Source organism: Anastrepha obliqua, chromosome 3 (assembly GCF_027943255.1).
Source record: "Anastrepha obliqua isolate idAnaObli1 chromosome 3, idAnaObli1_1.0, whole genome shotgun sequence".
Taxonomy (NCBI): domain Eukaryota; kingdom Metazoa; phylum Arthropoda; class Insecta; order Diptera; family Tephritidae; genus Anastrepha; species Anastrepha obliqua.
Window position 1 is genome coordinate 128,529,446 of NC_072894.1, and position 22,194 is coordinate 128,551,639.

A 22,194-nucleotide genomic window follows, 5' to 3' on the forward strand; every position below is an offset into this window, starting at 1 on the left:
TGCGGTCGTTGTAGCCGAATGGGTTGGTGCATGACTACCCTTCAGAAGTGCATAGGCTCGAATCTCCGTGCATGAATCGCCAATTAAAAAAATCCATCTGTCGTTGAGAAAGGGCATACAACTGTAGGTTTCTCCGTTCGTCGAACAAAATCAAGACGCACATCACAAATAGCGGGAGCAGCTCGGCTAAATACCCAAACAAGGGTGTAAGGGTACATACTTACAAAATCCGATAAATTCCATCAACTCACATCGGTTCACAAAACGTTTGATCTTTACCTCAATTTTTCTGTATTATGGGGTATATCCGAATCATATTTTTATGAGCTTCTTATCGCCTGATTCCATACAATAATTCAAGATTTTCTTTTGGTTCTCGATGAAAAGAATTAAACATTACGTTTTGCGTTGGATTTGAAAAAAGGCATTCGAACTTTTTTCTTGAGGAGGGAGGACATTTTTTTTCTCCTTCCGCCTTTTTTAAAAACATTTTCAGTGCATCAGAGCGAAGTAGCAACTAAACCTTCCTTTAGGTTAAAGAACCCCAACCTGCGAAACCAACAACAGATTTATGATGATCTTGCGTCAAATTGTTGCCTCAATGGAATATAAACTGATTTGGACATTTCGGTTCAACAACAGTCATCGCTGGGCAATTTGTTTTTCTCCTAGTGTCCCAAAGATGATGTTTATTTGTATAAAAACTGTCTGAGTACAAGTTGGAGAGATGAAAAAGATATGCAACGCTTCTTCACTTCCCATGTCAATGTTGATGGGTCTGGTCGAAGGCACTTAAATCTTTGGTGATGCATTTCTTCACTAGCCTTGTAGAGATAAATGTTATGAAATTCTTGCCGGATAGCAACTTGTTAAGGGGGTGGTAGGGTTTAGCGCTAAAAAAAAAACACTTTTTTTTTGAATTTTTTACAGAAATATGGCTTAAGATACTTTAATAAAATCAGTTGCATGGTATTGTACATCTTTTCAATAAGTTTTTAAAAAATATTAATAATAAAATATTGACAAATAAGCCCATGACAGAGATTTTTTGGAGATATGTTTTTCGAGAGGTGCTCTGCGGTGCCAATTGGCATTCGTCGTAGAATCATCTGAAACAAAAAAAGTCGAATTTTTCAGTTAAAGTATGACGTAATGCTCCCCCCCACATGAATAAATTTTTTTTTTTCATTTTTGTAGTTTTGGTGGCAAAAAACGTGAAACGAGCATTTTTGGCGAAAAATTTCGCCATATTTGTAAGTGAAAAACAACCTTAAAAAAAAAAAAAATAAAAAAAAAACAGTGTGTGGGGGGGGGGGGGGGGGGGGTGGGGAGGTATTTTTGATTTAGAAAACGTGTGCCAAATTTGAAAAGAATCGGTTGAATAGTTTCGGAGTTGTGATTGGCACCGACTTTTAAGAAGTCGTTTCGGGAAAAACGCGTTTGAAAAAATGACTGAAAAATTATCTATGCTCCGCATTCGAGTTAGAGTGCCTACAAAGGCTATAACTTTGAGAGTTCTGCTCCGATCCACTTAAAATTTTGACACAACATTCTTGAAATGATTTACTATAAGATGAGTGAAGAAAAAAAATTTCGATTTTGTGACCCTACCCCCCCCCCTTAATTGTACAGAGGTGGTTATGGTTCACAGTGTTCTCAGCCTAATTTAATCTACAAAAAAAAAAAAAGAAAATGTGTTTGAATACCTTTGTTACTAAATAAAAAAAATAGATTTTGAGTAATGGAAATCTTTATTTTGAGTTTTACGCGCTCCATTGTTTGTCTGTTTGTATAGTACAGTTGTCTAATTCACGAGTGGCAAATATAATATGATTGGCGTATGATGGCATTTGCAAAAATTATAAATCTTCCATAAGGGTGATTAATTTGCACCACCTTCATCTTAATCTTTCATTTGAAGGATCGGTGTACATTTGTGGCTGAGGGCTAGTCTTGGGTTGAACTAACCGACATTGGAAAAAAATATAACTTCACTTTAAATCGCATCTGTGCGCAATTCTTCAATGGCTGGCTCATTTGATTTATCCATTCTGTTGCACCTACCATAAACGTATAATCACTTATAACCCTGCGTTTAATGTCTCACAGTTTGAATTAAAGACAATCAGTGTGTTGAACAGGGAAGACACATACGAATTCTGCATATCAACATATTTACGTGCATATTTACTGGATGATTAGCGTTTTTAGCTCTTTGCTGGCTACTGGGTATCTTTCGTAGCTAACGCCAACAGCGCCATCTGTGCAGTGGAACTTGTACAAAGAATAAGTCAATTCCCGCGGTGCATACCAAGGGTTAAAAATAGAGTTGTTCAATTTATTTTCTTTGCATTTGGTATTTAATTTTGGGTTGTTTAATATCTTATTCGTGAATTTTCAAAAATTTGCTGTTTTGTATCGCTTAAAAGTATTTGTTAAAAAAAGATTTGAATTGGAATTATTTCGCACATGCGCGGGACGCAGCTGTTTTCCCGCAGTTTTCTCTCATTATGACTGATATTCAAACTGTTGTTTGCTTTTTTGACAACTTTTGACTACATAATTTTGCACTTACATACATAAGGATACACAAATACATATGCACGCAATTCATGATGTGTGTATGTGAATGAGTGAATTCCTTCAGAAAAAACGATAAGAGTTACGCCAAATGTCAGTAGCGAGCACAACGGCGTTGATAAAGGCAACAGGATAAAAGCACGAAACGAAATCGAAAGTCATATCTCGAATCGTTGCGAAAAGTTTATACACTCACTCGCATGTGAGATATACAAACGGACGGTAGTACGTTAAGTGAAACAGTGACATTGAGAATTTTGTGAAAAAATTGAGAAATATTGAAGATACATAATTTAGTCAGTAACACAGCTATTGGCAAATAAATAAACCGTGAAAATAAAATAATTAAACCTGCTGCTTTCTGCACTTCTAAATCGGTTGCCAAGAAATGTGGCCCCATTTCAGCCAAACTAAGGTGCACCAGGGCAGTCGAATGAGTGAAAAAATTGGATGCTATTTGTTTTTTCTGTTACTCGGTAAGTAATATGGCATATTTCTTAGGCTAGAAGTGGGCGTCTGGTATTGTATAAGAAATGAGAAAATCGATACCCGACCGTGCGTAGAAAATATTTTGTAGAGTTTTTATATTTTCAGTAAACAAAACATTGGGAACTTTTAAAAACTGTTGATTTGTTAATAAAATTACTACCACAGCATTGCGAATAACCGAATTTGTCTTATTCAATTTCAGTATCTCTTTGCGATGGCCTACAATTAGGCGCTTTCACCACCAAAACGCCCAGGGTCACCAAGTATACGACAAAACCAGCATCGGTATGTATGTAGTGGTAAATCCGGTGGGGCGTATTTAGCTGTTTCGTCATCAAATACAATATTCATTGATTCTATGTTGAGACGTCCATATGTAGGTAAGGGCTACCAACTGACTCCGATCGATATCCAGTGTGGGTATGCGTTAGCGCAGGGAGTGCGAACGTACTTTGTGTGCCTTTTGTATACATAAATATGCGTATGGAGCGCATCTATACTTACATATGCTTGTATGTATGTACATACATACAAATTCAGAATACATATTTGTGCTTGCAATCCGTTGTATCCCAGCCAGCCAAATGCGGAGTACTCCGAAGCAGGAGTGAAAAGGAAGTCCTCAAAAGCGTCTTGTTGATGTGCATTGTTGAGAGTTTGCATTTATTATTTCCTTGTTGTTGTTTGCATTCAATTTTTAGTTATAAATAAACCAAATACTCCCAAAAGACTTCGTTTACGTTTCTCCGAGATCACTCCAATTCAAGAAAACTTTATTCATATATGAAATAATAAGAAAGTAATTTTCTCCGGCGAATATGATCCTTGGGACCCTTTTCGGATTCCCAAAATTCATGTACAAGGTTAATTGAGCATCTTGCGGATTCTGCTGTTTGGCTCGGTTGCATATACATACATATGCATATATACAAATACACACACCTGCTTGCCCTTATAAATTCAGCAATATCTTCTCCACAGATATTCCAAAAAATAGCCACATAAATTGATTGAATGGTGTAAGGCGTATGTAATTAATTACAAACCAAGGCACTAGTTTTTGTATAGGCCTTCATTTAATGGAATTTTTTGTCCAAGCTCTTCCTCCTATTTGTTGTGTGCGTCTTGAAGTTTTTGCATAAATGGAGTGACCTACAGTTTTAAGCCGACTACCAATGGCGGAAGAAGCTTTTTCATGGGAGAAATATACTCGGAGGCTCGCCATTGCCTGCCAAGCGGCGCCCGCTGTCAGAAAAAACTTTTTCTATGACTTGATGTTTATGCACTCCCGAATAGTAGTCACGCACCAACCAATTTGGCTACGGCGGCTGCCGTTTCTTTTACATAGCAAAACTATTAAGTGGATTAGATCCTGCATCCTTTCTGTATTACAAAAAAGATAATATTTTGGTGCCATTTGAACTACTCGCTTAATTTATAAGTACTCCCGGAAAGTCCAATTATAAGCGCCCACAATAAATGCGAAGTGATTATTTAACTTCTGTAATATTTACTCACATAAGACATACATTAATATAATTATTTTACTCGTTTTAAAATATTTTTCACCAATGCACACCTCACCTATGCTTAGTCCTCATCCATGAATCACGAAGCCACCACATCGATTTATCGTTTCAATGCCACCAATGGCATCACGTGCATTTTGGTCAGTGTGGATGGCTTGATAAGCATCAAATACCGAAATAAACTGAATGAGGATGTCGAGGCCGATCTATACCTACCCGATGAGCCAAAGTTAACCGGCGAATGTGTCGAATCGAATATGGAAATATTGAGATTGGAGTTCAAAGGATTCGTCTTGACGATGACATTCCGCAAGGTAAGTCACTCACTGGCAAACAATAAATAATTTAGAATATAACCACGGTAATTAACCGCTAACGGTTTAAGTTGCAATATGGTAATATAGAAAAGCTGTGTACCTTCACTACTTTGATCTACTGGTTGATCAGTGGGAAGAGCAGTTAGATGCCCACAATAGCAAGACGCATATAGAAAAGTTCGAAGGGCGTCGCGTAAATTAATAGGGCAATCACAATTATAACGAACTGTACACCTACGTCCCCGCAATTTATGCATAAATACATACGCACCACTCCACGTTGACAGTGGTGGTAAACACGTATATGGATCGCGCTGTGTTCGCATCTGCACTGAAATGTGTGTATGTAGTCATACCGCCTAGTTGCGTCGCACTGCACAATTAAAAAACATTTGCACACATTTTGCGCTGTTTTGTAATAATATATTACACAATATGTGACACCTCGTATCCCTCAAAGCATTCTCAAGGACGAAGGAACGAGCATCTCACTGAGAATATTTATTATTGAAACCGTTATATTTTGTTAGAGTATAAGTGGGGTATATATACACATTCCCGTGTGTACTACTTTAAACCAATGTTTCCCTTAATTGAGACTCGCGAAACTCGGATAAATGGGTGGATAATTCGTTGCGATGTATGCTTATATTAATTTGTGGGCAGTCGAGTAACCTTGAGGAGTGGCAACAATGACATACTAACTAATACATAGAATGAGATTCTTAAACCGATGACCCAGTTTAAATAAATCTTTGAACTACGAAAGGTTGTCGGCAGAGGAAAAAATGAAGTAAATTTGCTAATCGCTCATCATAGCTGAGCAAGAAAATTTTAAAGTTGCAAACGGCATTAAAGAAAAAGTGCATCTGATTTCTCGGTATCTCCTCAGTTGTAGACTCAGTTGAAGAAAGATTCAGTCTGAGGAAGATTCGAGCAGTATCCCAGAATATAAAAATACTATATTATTAATATACCCAATAACTAATCTGGGCCTTGATTGATATTGAAGCCGGAGTCAAGTGTTGAAAGTAAGCGGGAAATAAAACTTATTTGTCCCAAAATAGATCTTTTGCATATTCCGAAATTTAATAATACTGAAGCTTAAAGAATGGAAGAGGTTAATAATTGTCACACAAGTCAGCTTCAACCTCAATTTGAGAGTAAATCAATTTTCCTAGGGGATATACGTAGCGGCCGCCGTCGACAAATGGCTTGTTGCGTGACTATAATTCGGAAGCGCCAAGGTTCGAATCTCCGGGCATGAAACATCAAATGATAGAACCAGTTTTTTCGGATATCGGCAGGCAACGACGAACATCCGAGTGTATTTCTGCCATGAAAAAGTTCTTCATAAAAACCATTTGCTATTCGGAGTCGGCTTTAAACGCACCACAAATAGGAGGAGGAGCTCGCTAAGCCCCCTATATAGTGTGTAAGCTCCAATTATATATATGTACCAGCTGACTAACAAAATTTCGGTAAGTTGCTGGTATTTCTTATGTTTTCGAAACATTTTAAAATGGCATTAGCTTCTGATGTGTCATTTAAAATTTTAGAAAAATCGGTTTGAATGGGGACCATCAAACGTAAGCTAATTAATGTTATGTCAGTAGAAATTCCGCCAGTGACCCAGTAGGAAATTCATTACTCAATACTTTACGGCTCTCGACACCAACTTAAGCTGCTGGAAATTTTCAATGAGTTCCAAACTGCATGTAAATCTGCCACTGCATCTCTTAATACTATTTGTAAGTGATATCAAAGATTCCACACTGGACATTATTCTGGGGAAGACGAGCTTCAAGAAGAATGGCCAAAGCCGTCGATCGACGAAACAAATATGGCCTTGATGAATTGAAAATTGGTAGAGAGCCACGAATGACACAGGAAATGATATATAGTGAATTGAGCTTGAATGTTATGGCAGTATTGCGAATATTACATAACGATTTGCAATTCAAAAAGAAATCTACTCGATAAATTCCACGAATTTTGAATGAGAGTTAAAAAAAAAGCCAGCGTAAATTTTGCTCAATATTTTGAAAGAAAATTCGAAAGCGGAGAATCTAATAACTTTAATATGATCGTAACGGGTGACGATGCTTGGTTTTTTAAGTATGACCTGCAAACCAAATAGTATGCTGAAAATTTCTTACCAAAAGTGTTCGAAACTGTTACCTGAAAGCAGGAAAAAACGAGGAATGGGGCGCTTCTTCAGCAGCCAGCTCACACTGCCGAGATGATAAATAACTTCATTGCGCTTTCTGGCATTGAAGCAATTCCTCCATCGCAATATTCTTCAGATCTGGTGCCATGTGGTTTCTGGTTATTTCCAAAAATTTAAAAAATATTTAGAAGAGAAGTGTTTGGAAAAGAGATTATAAATGCGGTTAATGTTGGATTTAAGCGATTTTGAGGGCAACAGTGGACTTACAGAATTATAAAATTTATTGAAATTAATGGTGATTATGTGGAGAAGATAAAATAGAACGAACAATAAAAATAAAACATACAAAATGTATCCTTTTTCAATTAAATTGGCAAAATTTTTGTTGGTCCCGTCTTACATATAGTCAATTATTGAAACCAATGATCATCAGTTACGGAGATATGAGGTAGTTCCACCAGATTGCTCCTGGACGGCCAGACTATATTACACCTCCTCTGTGTAAGCAGAAAATATTGCACCTTAATGCGCACAAGTTAAATGACGAACAGTGTAGGTACTGAAATATGCGGTCTCCTATCAATAAGCGGAGATGTGCGATGTATACCATCTCTATAAGCTGCTCCTGAATTCTATCCTCTGAACGAAGCCATCATGGTTGGTTAGAGTGGTGATTCATCCAGAATCCAACTAGCGCTTCCGCACCATTTTGTTGCCACATCCTCGTTACCAAATTGTTTAACAGTTATTTACCGCAGGACTATATCCAGTCTGTGCGGTTTAGGAACCTTATTAGGTTGTTGACGTCTAAGCCAGACAGTTGCTCGAGACTCTCAAACAGCGGTTTGCCCAGGCTTAACATTCTGTCCTTCTATGGGGCAGGGCATACACAGAGGAAATGGAAGATTGTTTCTTTTTTCTCCGGTTGTTCACAACTTTCTTTTTTTTTCCTTTTTATTATACCTAAGTTGCAGGAAGCGGCTTTCGTTTGAGTTGAACGCTAGTGTAATGATTTATTTATTGCTATACTTACACAGTCCTCCGGCGGTGAAGGCTGGTACATCAACTTGTTTGAACTCTCCTACTCTTCGTCGAACTCGCTCTTCGAACATCCCGATCGTCCCAATTTGGATGTCAAACTTACTTCGCCAGCTCATACACCAATGTACTTCCCAACGCCCGTCGGAAAATCCTACGTCTGCGACAAAGAGCAAAGTGTCGTCTTGTATGCGCCCATAGATTCGGGTGACATGTCTGGGCATATTGCGCGTCTATACTTACGCGATCTGCATATGCAAAGTTTCATGTTCAAAGAGAGTGGCAAGTGGGGCCCACCGTTCCATTGCAGCGCCACAGGGTCGTATCGCGATGAGACAGCACCACTAGCGGTTGGCACTGCGTTGGCGATAGCTGTATTGCTGACCATATCCGGGTACGGTGGATGGCGGTAAGTACCAGCAGAAAGGAATGGAGTAGTGACAGTTCGAAGTTAACCTTAATTGAATTTGTACTTTTTCGTTGCAGTTATTTCAAGATCAAGAAAGTGCAATACGGTTCGATGGAGTAAGGCTCATGCATTCCATACGTATCAATTATACAGTTGTGCCGACAGTTACACTTCAGTCATAGAAAGTATTTAGTTAAGTACCTACCTAAGTATGCGCACTTAATTTGACGAAGAATGGCGTTAAGGGTTCCGCTTAAAGAGATGTGCTAAAAAAATTTGTTATTGCTCGTAGAAGAAATTTACAAAATATTAAAATACGAAAATATGTACTAGTAAAATGTTTCGAATGTTAAAATATGAACACGATGCGATATTGGCATGGAATGGAGATATTAAGCGAGATAAATTACATACATACGAGTACATACATGAGAATTGCAAAAAGTCTTCCATTATTTTTAAATAAATAGAAAAAAGGAATCAAATGAAACCAAAAGCACATTGAAGTGTGAACATATCCTACTGCATACATATTTATATATATATATATACATACATACATAAGCATTATATTTTAATTCCTTTAATTACATGCTTAGATTTTAAATAAAGTTTATTAAAATGAAGAAAAAAAAATAAGTTGAGCTTTTCGCGCTCTTGTCTATAACTCAAAATTCGGAAGAAAACAAAAAAATTATATTTTTCGTCAAACTAATTATTTAACTAATACCAAATTTTTTTTATTAAAAAATACTTTCAACACACATATCCAAATGTATACTTATACATGCAAATATAGGCGCTTCTTTGTAGCAAAATTCTAAAATTTAGGAGGATTTTTTATGGTATGAAATCTAAGTGTTTTTGTCTCTCACAAAGCGAAAATTTAATACTTAAAAAAGTTAAACTGTATATATGTATTTAAAAGTGAAAAGTTGCCCAAACAGTGATCACTAATTTTTGTATAAATTGATGGGAAATACAAAATTAAGCAACTTTTGGTAATTTTCTTCGCTCAGTTGGTCTGTGAGACTTAGAATATTTGCTGTAAAATCTATGAGAAAACCGAATCAAATGTTGCTTGAAAACAAGCAGCAAAAAGTAAGAGCACTAAATGAGTTTTTTATGTTATGAAGACTTATAAGTCCCACTGTACGAGTATATGAAAATTTAAAATAAATAGTTGCTGAATTGAATATTAAGAGTACATATACATTAGGCCGGGTCGATTTGTGGGGATGCAAAAAAAAATCGCCCATTGCTCTGTGAAAATCATATTCTAGGGATCAAAATAAGAAACTTTGCCGAAGGAACCATACCTCTAAAACGAATTCTGATGCCCTCCAATTTGGGTCGAACTTTTTAGTTTCTTTTCTCATGTAAAGGCCAAAAATGGTGATATTTAGAAATGATTGTATGGGGAACCCCCCAGGGGAGTTCCAGGGGGTGTGCCACTGGCATGGGTGGATCGGCCGTCCAAAGTTAGTGGGGGTCGGTCATACATTTGGACTCGATTGGAGCACTCTAAATGGGTCAAAGTGGGATTTTTCGTTCGACCCAAATTGGGGGACATCAGAATTCGTTTTAGAGGTATGGTTCCATCGGCAAAGTTTCTTATTTTGATCCCTAGAAAACGAGTTTCACAGAGCAATGAGCGATTTTTAAATCGACCCGCCCTAATATACATACATACATATATGCGTTATATAAAAAAGGTGAATAATGTTTGCACAAAATCTAAACTAAATTTATTTGAAGTTTCCCTTCATATTTTTAATTTTGAAATTTGTCATTTCTTAAAAAACTCAGTTTAGAATTTTAATAAAATTTGCTGTCTAAGAATAGTGATTTCTTGCATACATAAAAATACATTCTAGCGCACATACACAAATATAAAAATGTACCTAAAGCATATCAATAATCGGATATCTAAGACGAATTACCGCTACAAAATCTTTCATAAAGTTATTTATGTATTTTTTATATGCATAAGATTTAAAATTTTTTGAATTTATGCAGTTGACCGACGCGCTAGGTAAAGCGACCCACACTGTTTATTCGGCAGTAAATTCCCACGTATCAGAGTTTATGAAAACTAAAGTGTAATTTGAATAGTCCGAAAGGCTTAAAAGCCACAATATCACACAAATACTAAAATGTAAATACTAAAGTACATACCCCGTTATGTTAAACAAATTGATATTATACATAATTATATACATAAAATAAATATATTAATTCCTTATCAATTTAGACTAAAATATTCTTAATAAATAGTTTCGAAAAATGTAAAGGTTGGGTTTTGGCAGAAAAATGTGCAGTAGTAAAAAGCAATGGAACGATGTTCAGTTTTGTCAACCGCTTCAAGGCTCAAAATGCTTAAGAAGGGTAAATACTTTTTCAATCCTCTTACGGAATTGTTCAGCGTGGGGATTGAACCAATCCACAAAGAGCCACAAATGGTTTCATGAAGATAAATAAATGAGGCTCCCGTGTGGCACAGTGGTATCACAATGGACCTGTAAAGTCTAAGTGAGTTGATCGTACAGATCGATTACCACCATAACCTAACTTCACCTAAACCATGATATTATGAACGGATCCCTCGCCGGGGAAAGTCCAGTGAGAGGCCTTGGGCAAATATACACGGAAACGTTAGGCAAGAATTTGCGCAAAACCACGCAGTAGAGAGATGCGGCCCTTTAACCTTGAACGCTACTACGAGGGGTGCCTTTTATATTTCGGGACTAGAGAACAAAAACAAATTTTAATCATCGAAAATCACTTTATTCTTTTTCAAAATATTCTCCATGAAGATCTATACACTTTTGCATGCGTTTGAACCAATTGTCGAAGCACTTTTGCCACTCTGAATGATGTACCTCCAAAACTTGCATTCTGAATGCCGCACCCGCTTCTTCAGGCGTCGAAAAACGTTGACCTCTCAGTTTGTTTTTTACGTACGGGAATAAAAAGAAGTCATTCGGTGCCAAGTCAAGACTATACGGCGGATGACCCATTGATTCGATGTTTTGGGTGCTCAAAAATGCAGTTGTTTGAGCCGATGTGTGAGAGCTCGCATTGTCCTGGTCAAGAGTGATCCGTCTTTGGCGATTGGTTTTCCTAATTTCTTGGAAGACAACTGGCAAACAAATGGTTGTGTAGCACTCAGAATTTACTCTTCTGCGTTGTTCTAGTGGTACGGTCGCGACATGTCCAGTTTTTCCGAAAAAACAGGCGACCATTTGCTTGGAAGTGCTTCGTGCGCGAACAACTTTTGTTGGATTTGGCTCATCTTGAAACACCCATACAGTCGACTGCTGTTTACTTTCGGGCTCATACGCGTAAATCCATAATTCATCACCTGTCACGATGTCATAGACGTGTTTCGAAGCCCCGCGATCGTATTTTTTGAGCATTTCCTTCGACCAATCGACACGAGCTTTTTTTTGAGCTATTGACAAATTGTGTGGGATCCAACGCGAACAAATTTTTTTGACAGTCAAATTTTTATGCAATATTGAATGTATGCTGGTCCCACTAATGCCTAAGATTGTCTCAATCTCACGATAGGTCACATGACGATCTTGCAATATCAGTTCGCGCACAGCATCAATGGTTTTCGGAACAACAACTGATTTTGGACGACCTTCACGAAATTCGTCTGGGAGTGAACTACGACCACGATTGAATTCACCATACCATCGATAAACACTGGTCCTTGATGGAGCTTCATCGCCAAAAAATGAATTAAGTTCATCCATGCAATGCTGCTGAGTTATTCCACGTCGAAAGTTGTAAAAAATAATCGCACGAAAATGTTCACGATTTAATTCCATTTTTGGACCGAGATGAATCTTTTAAGTTACTGTAAACAACACAAATAGCGCTGGTATTTCAAAACGTTCTGAGTACTTAAAAGCCAAAAAATGTCAAACTTTGCGATACAGCTGTCAATTGCCAGATTGCAACACTAGAGTTGCCAAATCCCGAAATATAAAAGGCACTCCTCGTATAATAACAGAGACATGGAGTTAGGAAGCAATCAAGGCTTTCAACTCTTTCCAGGTTACATCAACAGTCTCCTCTTATAATATCGGCTTTATATGTTATGTTTGGAAAAGAAACATGAATTGTTTAACGCCACAACAACGCTTTCAAATTGTGGAAATTTACTTAGGAAAAAAAACAAAAATCGGTTCAAGAAGTTCATGGAGCACTGGGGCATCATCGGCCCATCTTTCGAAATGAGGAAGGAGCTAACGTTGCGGTGAATGGCGAGCGCTATAGCGTCATGCTCACTGAATTTTCAAAAAATTAATCAGCTAAACATCGACGACATTTGCTTCCTATAAAACAGTGCAAGTTGCCATACGTCGCGCTTTACAATTGATTTGTTGGACTGATCGAATGGATCATGTAACTCGTAGCTGCGGCAGACATATGCCGGATAGCATATTGAAAAAATAAATGCCATGAAATTATCTACCAGATTATAATAAGTTGTCAAGCTCTTAAAAAATCACCGATACTCCGTTGCCGTCTGAACCATGACTAATTAAATGAGTGTGAATAGTGTGAAATTAGCACGCAGAATTCTGATGCCGAGTTCTTGATTACGTGACAGCCGAAGTTACCTACTCTAATAATTTTCCCTCGGATGGTCAAACGTTGTAATCTATCATCTTTGACATTCTATGATTTCCATGGAATATAGGAATTACTGGGAATGAAATGTGTGGTCCGGCTATTTAGGAGCCTAGGAAAGAGTAACTTCTCCTCTCTTCAAGAAGTAGAGGAAAGTCCAAGGAGGTTTTATTGGCACAATCGACCAGGTTTATCGAATTCTAAATCAATGGAAGGTAGCTTTATCCTTAAACAATTCTTTAAGATTGGGAATTCGAACAGGGCATTGTAGGCTTAATTGTCATCTTACTAACCTGGGAACATACTTCAATGGAACTTTCAGGTTCACTGATGCATAAACAGGCTAAACACCTGGGTAAACATATTGTATTTTACTAGAGGAGGAAGTAACACTCACTAAAATAGTACAAATACTAAAGTTTATTGCGGAAGATCGGCTCAGAGAAAAACTCTGAATTCATGCTGGAGGCACAATAGAGCTTTCAGGTTGCAGTGCTAAATCCCCTCATAATAATAATTCTTCAGCAAAGATAACTGTAGCCCTTTTTAGTGTCTAATTGTTGTAGTAGCGACAGTAATTGGATTTCGTTAGACAGCTAATTAGAGGTGTCTAGCAGATGGTTCTGCTTCAGGTATATGCAAGCCTCTTCAATGAAAATTTGGCAATTATTAAATTTTGCGCCTTAAAGGGGACATAAGTGCCCTCCACTGCGTAGAGGAGACTTCGGGTGAGTCATATAAGAGAGCTTACCTTGGTCTTTCGATCAGTGCATTTCACCATTTTCTAGTGATGGTGCTGTGGTGGTGTCTAGTGGTGGTGCTGCGAGATTTTATAATCAGCCGTTTACTTTGCAGATTGCCAGAATTATTTTGATGCCTTTGAGCAAAGCCGGAATGCTTTATTTCTAAACGAATATCAAGCAGTTATCACTGCAAGGGTTTAAAGAAAGCTTGAAGAAAGAACTTTATTCTTATGGAAGTTGTTGAATGCTTTACATGGTTTCGAATTTCAACCGATGTTTAGGCAATCATTCTGATTATCCAAGATTAGAAACCTAGTGTGAAAGTATTGTCATTGTTGCAATCCCTGCTGATTATTTAAAAAAAAAAAATTATAATAATTGCCGCGTGCACTTCTGTTATGTGTTTGGCCGAGTTTTTTCTTTCATTTGTGGTGTGTGTCTTGATGTTGCTACACAAATGGAGGGACTTGCAGTTTTAAGCCGACTACGAATGGCAGATATTTTTTATAAGAAGCTTTTCATGGCAAAAATATACTCGGAGGTTCGCCATTGCCTGCCGAGCGTCCACCGCTATTAGAAAAAAAATGTTCTATGATTTTGCTGTTTCATACATGGATATTCGAATAATAGTCACGCAGCAACTCATTCGGCTACGGCAGCTGTCGTGTATAGCTAACTGTGTAAAAAAAGTGACGGCAAGTCCAGTGTTACAGGAATAGTTCGCTAACGAGTGTGTGCCTAGGTTTGGCCACAGTTCATCAATCGTGCATCATTAGTCCCCCATATATCTCTTACCGATTTTGTGCTCATGCGAACCTATTCCGTTCTTACTAAATTTTTTCTGCATTGATGCTTTCGCCAGCCTTGCGCTCAGTGCCGTTCATTGGCCGCCGGCTTTCAAGTTCGAGTGCTGCGGTCGATTTCTAAACTACACATACATACATATCCCAATTTGCATACATATGTATATTAGGGTGGTCCAAAAATGCATGGGAAAAAATTTATATTAAAATTTTTATGCTGCCGCCCCCCATAATGGTAAAGAATGAAAAATAAAAAGACCCGTATTTTTTTTTTTTTTAATCAGACCATATTTAATGGTGCCGCCGGTGCTTTGAAATATCCCATGTATTTTGCATGGGAAAAAAATACTTTTTCGTAGATTTCATGTAAAAACCTGGAAAATGAATATATTTTAACCGGATACCTCAGTTTCTCTTCATAGTTGGTCGGGGAATAACAACCAATTATGAAATAATTAATTTATTTGTATTAACTATTTTTTATAGAACCCCAAAAAGCCCCCATAAAACGAAAATCTAAGAAAAAATCGAAAAACAATATTTTATATTACTTTTATGAAAATAGTTAATACAAAAAAAATTAATTATTTCATAATTGGTTGTTATTCCCTGACCAATTATGAAGAGAAACTGAGTTATCCGGTTAAAATATATTCATTTTCCAGGTTTTTACATGAAATCTACGAAAAAGTATTTTTTTCCCATGCAAAATACATGGGATATTTCAAAGCCCCGGCGGCACCATTAAATATGGTCTGATTAAAAAAAAAAATACGGGTCTTTTTATTTTTCATTCTTTACTATTTTGGGGGGCGGCAGCATACAAATTTTTTTTTGGACCACCCTAATGTATATATGTAGTTGTGTGCATTATATTTGCATTGCAAATGGATGGTTAATGCATTTTAAAACAGTTCGAAATTTCCATAAACAAGCACAACTGTGTACGTACAAACATTTCAAAGATGTTTGCCATTGCGTAGAAATCGCTCACAAAGAAATCAGGAAAAAAATTGAAGGCGGCCATTCGCTTTGAACCACAATTAGTTATGGTTTCAGTTTTTCTTACTTTCGCACTGCGTTTGGTTGCAGCCATTTTAGTTGGTCGCTCACAACCGGAGCATTAACGCCGAGGCAACAGGTAGCATTGAACAAACGAAATAACAAATCAAAACTCATGCGCATTGCGCCATGCTCTGTGATAGTCCAAATCGTGCGCATGAATGTACTCATACGTAGAAATTCAAACACATACACAAGCGTACATCCCTAGATATACAATGGCCACAGAGATAAATATTGGCTCAACATTTATGTCGAACAGGCAGATGAACAGAGAGCAAGCGACAACTGAATGAGAAATAGTAGCCGGAAGATGGACAATGAGGAAAAACGCGTGTGATAAGTGTTTTTTATGCTTCTGCTTCATGCTTAAATTGCTTCTAAGACAGATGGTAACCCTCCATTCCAAAAATGTAACCCTTTACAGATATAAAATGTTTGGGTATATTTCGTGACAGGTACTTGTTATTCATCAATATCTTCGCCTCCTGCTTCGATTCACCATTTCACTCACCAACACCCATTTCCCTTTGGACTCAATCCATCGAAAAAGCGTGTTTTCTGGGCTTACTGATGAGTTCGACTAAGACGACCGGTAACTACATCGCTCTTATAAGCTTTAGCAAGCCCTCCGAACGAATTGACAGTTCAAAGGTGGGTGAAACATTTTCAAGAAACTGGTTCTGTCGGGGACAGAAAAAAGACTGTTGACCAAAAACTGGACGTTCTGTTGAAAACATTGCTGTTGTAGCACAAAGTGTTGCTGAACAACCTTCAACATCGATATCACGAGGTCCTCAACAATTAGACATTCATGAATCGACTGTCAGGCGGATTTTACCTGCAGACGTGCACATGGTGGATATTCAATTGATTTAACTTTTCGAGAAATAGTGAAACCTGAACGAATATAAAACTGAAGCGGAACTAGGAGAATCGGTGCTCAGGAGTTTGGTAGAGGTACACCGCAAGGTGGAGTCCTCTCACCGTTTTTATGGAACGCAGTTGTAAATAAACTTCTGTTAATACTGGAATCGGTGGGCTGTAAGGTGATAGCTTACGCCGACGATGTTGTTATTGCTGTCTCTGGTAAATTTGTATCTACATTAAGAGACCTAATACAAAATGCTCTAAATATACTTTCTAGGTGGGCAGGAAAGTGTGGTCTAGGAGTCAACCCAGACAAAACACAACTCATATTGTTCACTAGGAAACACAGAATCCCTCAGCTAAGTCCAATTACGCTCAAAGGGGAAGTTCTTGTGATTTCGGAAGAAACCAAGTAATTGGGTCTAAACATAGATAGGAAACTGACTTGGAAGTCAAACACCTTAGAAAGGGTCAGGAAAGCGAACCTAGCTTTTTATGCCTGTAAGAGAGCTTTAGGGAAGACCTGGGGAATTAAACCTAAGGTTGCTCATTGGCTCTACACTGCTGTCGTCAGACCCATTCTTCTATATGGAAATGTTGTCTGGTGGTGTGCTACGCAGAAAAAAACCTATTCTAATTTATTGAATAAGGTGCAGAGATCAGCGGAACTAGCAATATGCGGCGCCATGAAAACCACGCCATCCATGGCTTTGGACATCATGCTACAGCTGCCACCCCTAGATCTTTTCTGCAAATACTCAGCGGCCTGCGCGGCTTTAAGGCTCAAAGCGAGCTCACAATGGAGAACTGTCACACATGGACATTCAACCATTTTAGACTCCTACACGGATATACCCAGTGACTGTGATTATCACCCTCCCATTCTTTGCTTCGAAAGGAATTTCCTAATGAAAATCCCTTCTAGACTGGAATGGCTTGAAGAAGATCCAACACCCAACCCACCCGTTAAGATCTACGCGGACGGATCCAAAATGGACACCGTTGTAGGATCAGGGTTATTTTGCGAAGAGCTTTCTATTAGTGAATCCTTTAAATTACCGGATCACTGTAGTGTTTTTCAAGCGGAAATAAACGCTATTCATGAAGCCTTAAAATGTTTAAAGATAAACAGAATATCTTCAATGGATATCTGCATTCTATCAGACAGCCAAGCTGCCCTACGAGCCCTGGATGCATTCCAAACAACATCAAGGAGTGTCTTACGTTGTCGCCAATCTCTAAATGAGATGGTCAAACAATATCGTATAATATTATGCTGGGTCCCAGGCCACAGAGATATACCAGGCCAACTTGCAAGGGAAGGTACCTGTATGCCAGACATAAGTATAAGCTTCTCATTAAGGACGCACTAATCAATTCTGCAAATCAGAGATGGATTAGCGCTAACACCTGCGAAATTGCTAGGCAAACATGGCCAAGGCTAAATTTACGTCTGTCCAAGAGTATTATAAAACTGAGTAGACTTCAAATCAGGACCTTAGTAGGGGCCCTCACAGGACATTGTCTCATAGGAAATCATGCAAGGAGATTAGGCGTATACACGCATGATTTCTGTCGTAGCTGCAGAAATGAGGAGGAATTGGAAACAATTCAACACCTTTTTTGCGCATGCCCTACTCTAGCCAGAAGCAGAAACCGATTTTTAAAATCCTACTTCTTAACGAATATAGAAAATCTATACACTTTAGGTATCAACAACCTTTTACGCTTTGTCAAAAGCTCAGGATGGTTCAATATGGAAAGGGAAATGTAGCCCAGCCCCCGCGGCTCACAACGGACCCATTCCGTGATCTAAGTGGCATCGTTGTCTCTATGTGCGATGCGGCTGCCAAACCTAGCTAATATAAAACTTACATCTTTTATTTTAAATCGGCAACAAGGCGCGCCTTTTGAAAGACCTTTTAAATCGAGTACAAAATTTGATCATGGCGCCATGTACTCTTTTCACAATCGATTAGTGTGTAATAGTAATAAGAAACAATTTAAAGAATGCAAACATTTTTGTCCAGAATAAGAAACGATTTGTGTCTTGTAAATGAAATCAAGTTCGTGAGCTAAGTCTTTCGTTTGCACCTACATATGGAAGTACGCAATGAAAGTTGGCGAGATGATTTCAATTTATTCAATCAAATTAATAAATACTGCATCAGTGTGCAGCTACTGTTATGCGTACCTGCTGTGCTTTGGATTCTCTCATCGGTGCACACGCACGTCGATTACAGCTCCACCAATCTTTGGCCGTTGGCTATTCCATACATTTTTCTCTAAAAGTACAGGAATTTATCACTTCTATTTTTTGCAATACCTGCACATTTTGTGCGTCGTTTAGTATTTACAACCTCAGCCTAATTAAGACACAGCCATTAGACATGGCCCAGCGTATTTACAAACATTAAAACACTACTCTTGCCTGCTCCGAAGGATCTTTGGCCTTTGGCTGGGAAGTGAGTGCGCACAAGAGGCAAGGGTTAAAACGGGCTGCGATGACAATGAGGACCAACGCAAAAACACACTTACACTGAAGTAACCAAAAGATGTTTTACATTGAGGCGTTGGTGATTTACGAGCCTTCAAAGTTTTTCAATAGAAATGCAAGTACAATAAAACAAAATTTAGGTAGCAGGACACGCATCCTTTATAACTGTGCGGCTTAATTGCCGTGAATGTGAGTGGTTGTGTTTGTAGTGATTTTGCATGTGACCTTGTATGCGCATGCGTTGTAAATGAAGGTATCTCATTTCTCTGTTGGGCAAAACGCATTGCACATTTTCCTTAATCTACTGGGTAAACATTTGCATATTTGTTTGCGTAACAGACACAGATTACAAGAAAAAAAATAGGACAATTTATGTGTGTATGAATGTATGCAATTACACGTTGCATTGTTGGAAATACGCACGATATTTAAGGGTTCTGGGAATTCGATGAGGTTTTAGTAATGTTTCTTAAACAGAGGCAGTTCAAAGGCTTGCGACTATTTGGAAAGTGATCACCGTGAAAAAACGTGATGGGTTCATTACAGTATTTCTATCATTTAATTTATATTCGAAAGGCGTGGGAGAGGATCGACCACAGTTGTGGAAGCGCAAGACTGTAGTGCTAATGATGATGATGATGAAGGAAGACTAGTGCTTTTATTCAAAGCATTTACAGCCAACTTAATATAGATTTCACACTAAAATAAGAATTCTACTTGTGCTATTTGATTTTACAAGGACTCGAGAATTTCCAGTTTCTAAATGTCTTCTAAGGAGCCTAGCTTAGTAAATTTTAAACTAAGAAAATCTTAAGTAAAGTTTAAAAATCAAACGATCAGTTGCCCTGTAACAATTGTAAGTAGCACCTGAAAAAATTCAATTGCTTAAACAAATTTCTTCCCAAAATTTAAATTCTGTTGTTAAAGTGTTGAAGGGAGTGTGAAATCTAGTCCTTAGGCTTTTTGGCACTACATTAAATCTAAGAAATCCTGTAGTAGTGCTCCACCTGCTATTTGTTTTGGTAGTAAATCTTCTAACATGCCAATAGAAGCAGTCAAACTTTTCGCAACATTTTTCCAATCTAATTTTGTTCAGACTGATAGCGATTCAGATCCTTATCGCTTCTTAGATCGGCCATTAAATCAATCTTCAACTCTGAATTTTGGGCACCTAAGTCTTTCAGATGATGCTGTCGACCATGGAATATTAAGATCAAAATCCTCTTCCCCGACTGATATCGATGGGCTTTTTGCAGTTTTTCTAAAAAACTGCATGGAAGTTATTCTAAAAGTAATCTTAAAGAGGAAAAGTAATCCCTTCTGGAATTTTCATCGATGACTGGAAACTGACCCAATTTTAAAAAGCGGCAATAAGAATAAAGTAAGTAGTTATCCCCCGATTTCCAAGCTCTCGACAATCTCTAAACTTTTTGAAACCATTACCAAAGCAAAGATTTCCTTTGCCATTAAAAGCCTAATTTCGTGCCAATGGCTTGGATTTGTTACTTGTGTCTAGTCTCGCCGTTTTTAGTGAGTATTGCATTATAGCCCTCCGTGCGGGGCAGTAAATCTACTGCATTTACACGGATATTTCCAAAGCTTTTGACAGAGTCGCTCACAACTTTTTATTGTAAAAATTCTCTGGAGCATTCCATGGAAAATGGTAAATTTCGACCGCCGAACAAACTGTATTTCCGGATAATTATATTAGTGTTAATGTATTTAAAATATATCAATCTTCATTATAAACATCGACCTTTTAATTGACTTCAGTTTGAAATATGTTTTTTTATAACAAAAACAACTCATAGAAATTTTATTTTCTTCTATCGAAATTTGGTCAAGTTTAAGCGCTTCGTTCTCATTATGTGTGACATATAGCGTGAAACTGATAATTGGTGTTAAAAGAACAAACTTTTACGTTTTGAAACGTAATATTAAAAAAAAGTTTATTTATGAACAACGCAGATATGCTCTTTTAAAAAAATGGTTCGATGATGTCCCGTACGAACGCACTTAACACTGTACAGTTATTTTTGTGTTCACCCGAGTAACTTATTTGTTTCGATTACTTTACATTTAAAGCAAACTACTGGTGCTCTTTTTACTTGTAAAGCATTGATTTCAGTTTGCATCGCAAATAAGTTCAATATTCAGTCATTAAATTTTATCCCGTACGAACACGGCATATAAGTTTTTCTTTTAACTAAAAAATGTAGAAAATTAGTGAAAATAATAACAACCATGGCGTGTCACGTTATAAAAAATGGAAAGACGAGAAACGAAAAAAAGGTCCAGATTTCAAAAACAACGAAAACGAAAGAGTTAAACAGTGGAGGAAAAGAAAAACTGAAGCCATGACCCAGGAAGAAATACAGTAGAGGAAGAAGTACGAAAAAGAAAAAAGGGAGTCCAAAGAGCCAAAAAGTTGATCCAAACTCAAGACAGGGAGGCTGGTTCAAATATTGTTGGTGATTGCGAATCTGAATGTTTTTCATACAAATGTAAGCAAACGTATGCTGAGGCTGAAATGTATGCGAAGTCTACCCAGTTCACCCACTAAAAAAGGCTGTTGTAGCGGGTGTGGCAAAAAAACTTGGACTAAGTATTGATAACGTTTGGAATAAAACTATAAATGAACCAATTAACGATGACGAAACCACCAAAATGGTGAAAAATTTTTACTTTCGTCCAGACATTGTTTATACATGCCCGGACATGAACCACACAATGGTCTGTTGGACTAACGGTAGAAAACTTACATTACAAGAGCACTACCTCACCTTATTTTTAAAAGAAGCTTTTTATATATTTAAGGAAGAGTTTCCGAACATAAAAATAGAGTTTTCTAGATTACGACCGAAAAATGTTTTGTTATTAAAAAACACGCCATCAGAACAGTGCAAATGTATGATTCACGAGAATTTTATTCTAAAATTGAAGTGTTTGAAAATAAGCTATAATAGCTCTTACTGGAGCAACATTCTCTGTGATACGGCCCTTGATTCAAGCTGTTGGAGAAATGTGTGCGATACATGTA

At 37.6% G+C, this 22,194-nt stretch overlaps 1 protein-coding gene across 1 annotated transcript; it reads left to right on the forward strand.

Moving 5' to 3' along the window:
- The first annotated feature begins 2,499 nt into the window (after positions 1-2,499).
- Positions 2,500-10,781, forward strand: LOC129242452 (lysosome-associated membrane glycoprotein 5). The gene is made up of 5 exons (XM_054879095.1): positions 2,500-3,056; positions 3,272-3,354; positions 4,664-4,912; positions 8,123-8,532; positions 8,610-10,781. Exons 1-5 carry the CDS (start codon positions 2,969-2,971, stop codon positions 8,650-8,652), a joined length of 873 nt encoding a protein of 290 aa, XP_054735070.1. The 5' UTR covers positions 2,500-2,968; the 3' UTR covers positions 8,653-10,781.
- Positions 10,782-22,194: the final 11,413 nt, after the last annotated feature.

What these genes read in the sequence shown, in the direction of transcription:
- LOC129242452 (XM_054879095.1), top strand. Translation starts at nt 2,969, where the DNA reads ATGTGGCCCCATTTCAGCCAAACTAAGGTGCACCAGGGCAGTCGAATG. An exon ending in TTTGTTTTTTCTGTTACTCG is followed by an intron (nt 3,057 to 3,271) that starts GTAAGTAATATG and finishes ATTCAATTTCAG; the next exon opens with TATCTCTTTGCGATGGCCTA. An exon ending in TCCGGGTACGGTGGATGGCG is followed by an intron (nt 8,533 to 8,609) that starts GTAAGTACCAGC and finishes TTTTCGTTGCAG; the next exon opens with TTATTTCAAGATCAAGAAAG.